General features: G+C 38.6%; 1 protein-coding gene across 2 annotated transcripts in view; it reads right to left on the bottom strand.

The window, feature by feature from the left end:
* NELL1 (neural EGFL like 1) overlaps positions 1-7,044 on the bottom strand; it is a 298,387-nt gene that overhangs the window by 271,827 nt on the left and 19,516 nt on the right. For both annotated transcript variants that reach the window (XM_014309619.2, XM_031062241.1), the window contains exon 2: positions 4,433-4,583. In XM_014309619.2, coding sequence (XP_014165094.1) covers positions 4,433-4,583 — 151 coding nt within the window. The remainder of the gene's footprint in view (positions 1-4,432; positions 4,584-7,044) is intronic.

Raw genomic sequence — 7,044 nt, 5'->3', positions numbered from 1 at the left:
CAAAACCACAGGATGGAAGGTAACTCCTCCAGTAGTAACTCCTCTCTCACAATGCTTAAATCAGTGGAAGATTTATATAACAGTTCTTCTTCACTTTACCCTTTCAGGTACTTGAACCCCAAGAAAAGAAGCAGGTGAGCCCAATTCTATTTGCATTTGCATCTCTGAAGACCTTCTGAGAAGGAAAACATGTAAATGCCTCACATATTTCACACCAACTCATTCAGAGGGTTGGAAGTAAGGCTCAGTCTTCAGCTGTTCTCTTTACAGCTTTCCAGTTTAGCAACTCCACATATAAATATTCATAAAGATGTGCCCTTTACCCTAAAAGAAAAAGGTTAATGGATACATCTGCAGAGTTTTTCCTTCCCTTTCTGAATCCTGGGCATCTTGGAATCCAATACGCATATACCCATCTTGCAGAGAATAATCTAAAACATAGCAGGGAGTAAATCCAATTTTTCAGGTTTACTACTAGGGTCAGAAGTCATTTGCAGAGGCTTCTCTTCATCAGCGAGGTTTCAGTGAATAATTTAACTATCTTATTACTCCTTTGTGTTTTTAATTAAACATATAATGGCCTGGTAGCCTTCCAGCTGTTATTTGTGAACATACAGCTTTCTACCTGCTCCTCAACAGCCTCAGGAGGCATCCATGGTGTCATCTGGGGAAAGTATCCAACGGGAGTCTCATGCCTATTTCACCTCCCCACCCAAAACTGACCCGCAAGGAATGGAAGTCTCACTAAGAGCCTGACACATTTGCAGACTCCTCCTGAATATTTATATCAACACAGCTTGCTGCTACATAGTGAAAGGGCAGATTTTGGACTCAGTAAATCCATTTCACTATAGCAGTACATCAGCTTACAGGTTTCCAGATATTCGGCATGGTATCAAGTTTCTAAAGTTCAGGTCCTAGACACAGGTTACAAGCATATTAAAAAAAAAAAAAAAAAAGAAAAGAAAAATTTAGGAAAAAAAAGTTTTTAATCCTTCCTGTAACAAAATCTTCGAAACAATCATCTTATGACTCAGTCCTGTGTTCTGTCATGGTGAGATCTCCCATTATGAAACACTCTTCAGAAAGAATGACATATGGGACCCTGAACATCCTTGACATATTTCTCCAGATGCTGATCTTGGTCAGTGGTGGAGAAGAACCATCAACATATCTCAAACTCAGAGATTAAACAGCTGAAAGGCAATGCTGACTCCATCTAATTTATGCTCTTGGGCTCTGGACCATGCAAGGCCAGAGCAGCTAAGGAGCAGGCAGACACAGCTTCAGCTGAAACTCTATTAAATCACTGTTGAAATGAGGAATTCATTGTGGGTGGCATTTTAAATATCTTGATGGCCTTTTCTAAGCATTCTGGTGGTCTAAAGAGTCAAAGGTTGTGAGCAAAATAGCTCACAAAGCTCATCTGGGAAGAACTGGCTAGCAGAATTCGCTGATCAAAACAGTTTCCACCTTCTGCACCCCCAAGTAACCTGTCTGTCCATTCTATATTTTTTTTATTACCTCTAATTTAGGAAAGAAAACATAATCCTCAGATTTACCACTTTATTCCACATAACTATACACACAGACTGCACAAACTATCAGACTCTCCAATTAGAATTTCTCTGCATTAATTAAGATTTCGATTTTCCAAGATCTACTGTAATACATTTGAAGCATGAAAACAAAGTCTTTATCATCATTAAACTGATTCAACAAAATGTTAACGAAGATGCATTGTTATCATTGTCCTGTCCATCAAATGATGACAGAAATTAACAGCAACTCTCTAATTGCTACAAAATATCCATTTAGAATAACAAAATAGTATATCTAAATTACTGACTTCAAGAAAAGATGTATTAATCTTATTTTATTATCTTCAGTTTAAGAGCTCCATTCTACTGGAAAATAAAAGCCTGCTAAAACTTAGTAGAGAAATGAAATTTAAACCAGGCACTCTATGCCTTACTACTTTAGGACAATCATCTCCACTACATCAAAAAACAGAATAAATACACACACCTTTTCATTGCTAGGAATAACACTTATTTCTCATCTATTAATTCTGTGTACAACAAAAAAAGTCATTTCCCATAGAGATATGAACTCCACAGCTAACAGAGCTTCTTTTTGTCACTTGCTGCTGAAGGCTTGAACTTTTAATTTGGCCACTTTTGGTATGTTGGTAAGTTTAAAAAAGCAAGCCTTTAACTACAATATCTCCTATTTTGCACAAAGAAAAGAAATTGAGAAGAGTTCTTGGGTTTTCCATAGTCAAAAACTATACTGGTTAGGGAAGCATTGCACCCTTATACTTGTTCCCACACATCTTGCTCCTGATGAAATAAAGATACTCTTTATTGTCCTCTTTGCAGTGTCTGTTTTCATGGACATGGGGAAAATTGAAAAAGATTGATCAAAAAAAAATTGATGTCATCAAGAACAGAACCATGATATTATCAGAAGCTTAGCAGGAGCAACAATTAATGAAAGGCTTGCCCTGTGACATGTGTCTGCACCCACTTCCGTTCCCATGCAAAGCTACAGAGTGAGTGGAGCTGTTAGAGAAACATCAAAAATTATCAATCTAATGTAAGCATGGTGCTCTTCAGTAGTGCCCCAAATCTTTGTTCTCTGTTTCTCATCCGTGTGAAAAAATACTTTCTCCATTGTCGTCCACTTCATTGATTTCTGTCATCACAGATCTGGGGTCTGAAAGCAGGATCCTTACCAAGGTCTGAGCAGCAACCTGACAAACAAACAATGGCTTTAAGGGATAAACAGTGAGTCCAAAAAAGGATAGCCACAGTAAATCCACCTGAAGTAACAGCAGTCAGGAGCAGCACCAGACGTGCCTGTTCTGACTCCTGCATGGAATTACAGAGACTGAAACTTCCTGTTACTACACAGAGCTACAAAGGTTCAACTGAGACTAGCAGGCAATCCTTCAACTCTATGTATTTTTAAGCAGATGTCATAATTTTAAATATTATAGATAACCTCAGTGCCAGAGAGGACAACAGCAGTGTATTTTGTTCAACCAAGATTACTCCTGCAGAGCACATCTCCCTACGAGCCTCTGCCTGTCAAGATAGAGGACTCAAGGAGCTGCATTCAGTAGATGCCATATCTAAAAATCCATGTGCCTTGCATTGTATAATCACCGCTGCCTGTCTAGTTTGACCTTGGATTTTTGCTAAGTGCAGGCATGTGATAGCATTTTTCTGTTCCATGGCTGTCCTCAATGTCCTCTTTCTCAAATAAATAATAAACAAACTCTTAACATGGCAAACTGATCCTGTTAACCATGACTTCAAATGGCCTGAAAAAGCTTGGAGAAATTGAAAAGTAATGCAAAACGAATGAGAGAGTAAGAGAAGGAGAACAGGAAGAGATGGAGGGAGGGATCCCTCTCTAATGTAAAACAATATTCTTCTAGACTGAGACAGTGGCCTCAAAATTGTAAAAAGGAATAAAGTGAAAGAAAGAGCAATAAGAAAGTAGTGGTGACAGAAAAGTACAACGAAGTCCTCCTCTCAACTGGGGAGCCTTGTCTGGACATCTCTGCTGTTGCACTAGCAAAAGCCACCACTGACAATTTGGTCATGATGAAGTCACTGCCTTCTCCTTCTTACACTTTCTCCACAAAAGGCCAACTGGGGTAACAATTGAGTATCAAGTACCTGATTAAGACAAATATCAGTGGGACTTTTTTTAATAGAAGTGCTGCAGAATAACTGGTACTAGATTTGAAATGGGAGCAACCAAAGAATGGCCCATTACTTAAATTACAACAGAGAAGACCAGCAACAGTCTTTTATGTGTCAGACCAGACATAAAAGTCCTTCAAGACCTAAGAAATTACCAAAAAAGCATTCACACAGTTACAAATAGCAGACTATAAGAGACATACATGAAATAGGAATATAATGTATTTATGCTGGGAAGAAAAGATACACAGTATTGCATGGAAGCACAAGTAACTTAATTGTTTAATAGCTTAGTTACTGCCTCTCAAAGAAAATGTATTCTTTTATAATGTAATAAAACATAGTGAAGCAAGAAAAGTGCAAGTTTAACTTTTATGCAAAAGCAAACTCCTAAAGCACATATAATAAACTAGTCAGGAAAATTGCATTACAAGGTCTGTAACTTCTAAAGTGCATTGCATCTACACTACATTGGCTTTGATCTTTCTGTTTAAGTTATTTTACAGATTGGGATACATAAATAATGAATTCCTCCCATAACAACAAAAAAAAAAGAACTAGAAAAAAGTAGCAAATTGCAAACTGTTTAGAAAGGCTCTAACTTGCATGTTAGATTTTACATCTACCATTTCAACACATTGTCTGAACAGACCACTGAGCATTCAGAATCTTTTATGTTGCTGCTGCTGCAAGAGAGAGAAACAAATTGCTCTCACCTGTGCTCCAACTCTCGGATGGACAATATAACTCCAGAAGTCGATGCCTTTTGTTGCAGAGTGGCCAGAAAGGTGAACTCACTTCTATTCTGGAAGAGCTGGATTAACTTCTCACTCACGTGGGGTGCTGCGTGGATTTCTCTTTCTGTATCTAAGAATTTTATTTTTAAAAGGAAACAAAAAAAAAAAAAAGGGAAATAACAGTCTAGTAAAAATGCTAAGTCAGAAAGATTCAGATTACATTTTTCATTTTCACACCAATATGTTTCATTTTGAGAGTCATCCGCCATGGTGCACCACTGCATTTTTTCAATGGAAAAACCCAAATGCCATCTCTGTCAGCATGTCCACTTGTCAATTTGACAAGTTCACAAGTGGTCAGCTACTGATTTTCTGATGGATTTTTTGACGGGATGCTGAGCCATTTGTGTCTGGTGCGAGCAGATTAAGTTGCTGTAAATAAGGTGTGCTGCACTCAGATAAACAGGCCCCTAAATTCAGAGATCTCAGGCACTGCCTCTCCCAACACAATTCAGCAAGCTCCAATTTCAGTTTTCACCAGTGGCTCTGCTACCACCTCTCCCTCGTACATCACAGGAAATCTGTCCTTGCACAGTGTAAGGCAGAGATGTATTATTGCTAATAATGCTATATGGCTGTGCTCCTGCCTGAGAAATAAATACAAGACACGCTTGCAATCCACGGCTGTTTCAGGGATTTCTCACTTTAAACAAGCAAAGTATGACAGTTCATACAATATTTATTAAACTACAGCCTGACCAGGCAGATGCAGAAACATTCCAGCCTCACTAGTCCTGACCATGGCCAAGCAGCATCACACCTTCTCACAGCTGATCTTCTAAGATTCAAATGCATCATCCCCCACCACATTCATTTTTAACTCATCCTTTTATTCACTACACATCATCATTACAAAAGACAATTAATGACAAAGCAAAGAAATCATGGCATTTCACCTTCCCGCCCACTGCCATGTCTCTCATGCTGGGCTTTTTTCACATTTTTGCAAGACCTGAGCCACTTGCAGTTCCTGGATGTCATAACCAACTAGAAACCCAGTGTGCTTGCTTTCCAAAGGTTTTATTGTGAAGCCAAAAATGCTGGCACAAAGTCTCAGCTGGTAGAAAACCAGAGAAACTCCAGTGAATGCTGAGAATCCAGCCCAGCATGCATGATGTAACACACAAAGGAGTGATGAAAATTACAATTCAGAATTTCACTGTAGAAGGGGAAAAAAAAAATCCCCAACACTTTAAAAAGGCCCCATTGTGTCATTAAATGAGGCTTAGCAGACAGAGAGGAGAGAGACTGGCTTGGAAAACAACCTAAAGCCTCAAACACACCACTACTGAGGGAATGCCATGGACTGAAACCAAACTCCAAGGAAAAACTACTCAAGCATGTTTGGTAATTGGGTGTCTCCATTTGTCCTGTGCAGCCTAAAGCCCTCCAAAGGAGCTTGCAGACCCAGACTTGAACTCTGAAAGGCTCACTGGTGAAAAGTACCAGTTAGACATCCAAAATCACCAGGCATCATTTAAAAATCTTTGCCAGGGGCTCGAATTCCCCTGATAAATAAATATATAGTGCCCACTTTACAGCAACAAACTATTTGTTTGTCCAGTGCCACTTTTACCAGAGCAGAGGATAAAGCTTCCAGGAGCAGAAACCATCTCCACTGCCATCCTATAGTGGAATAGAAGAAAAAACAACCCAGCACAGAAGACCAGATTTTGTCTTTATCTATTAGCTTTTTCTATCTGCATCATTATCTTCACCTAGCAGGTGTTATTACTGGTCATAAATATCATGCAGTTTCTTTTTAAAAAGCTGATACAAGAGATACAAAACTATGTCTCCCACAGACCCATAAATTCACCAATATCCAGTTTGCTATCTACAGAAACAGACAACACACTGGGAGCGTGTTCCAAGGCACAAGTAAGACTCAGAGGTAAAATGTCCAAGACCTGACAGATTAAGATTATTATCATTTTCTGAATGTTAAAAACCTTCATATCTTACTCTTTTTTTTTCTTAAAGGTGTAACAGTTACCAGAAATAAAATATGATTTAACAAAGCTTTCAAAAATTCTTTCACATGAAAGAATCTGCCTTTCACAGGCAGTGCTGTCAGTGGAACATATATGTTTAAACTTCAGTCAAGCCTTGCAAAGTACAACAGTTTCTCATTATAGGAAGGCCCACATCCCACCACCCATCCATCAAACTTTATACAAAAATATAGGGCTCCTTGCTCAGAATCATCCATGGTTCATCAGTGCACTGACTATTTCAGTTAGAAACACACTTTGAAACATTTTGCTCTTCTCTACCACCTCTTCATAGGTAAGAGTATACCAAAACCACATGAAACACTGACATTCATTATCTGCTGATTAAAATCAGTGAGATCCACAGTTCTGAAATTCCAGAGCGTTGGGTCGAAACCACTGGGTAACAAATAGCATTTACAAAGTGCTTGCAACACTGTGCCAGTGTAATTGGTGCAAAGGGAGTAACACAACCAGGCTTTTAGAAAATTAACACACATCTAAGTATAGTGTGGGGGTATATATATTATATATATA

Source organism: Geospiza fortis, unplaced genomic scaffold (assembly GCF_000277835.1).
Source record: "Geospiza fortis unplaced genomic scaffold, GeoFor_1.0 scaffold165, whole genome shotgun sequence".
NCBI classification, from domain to species: domain Eukaryota; kingdom Metazoa; phylum Chordata; class Aves; order Passeriformes; family Thraupidae; genus Geospiza; species Geospiza fortis.
The sequence above is the reverse complement of the archived record's forward strand: the minus strand, read 5'-3'. Positions and strand labels throughout refer to the sequence as shown.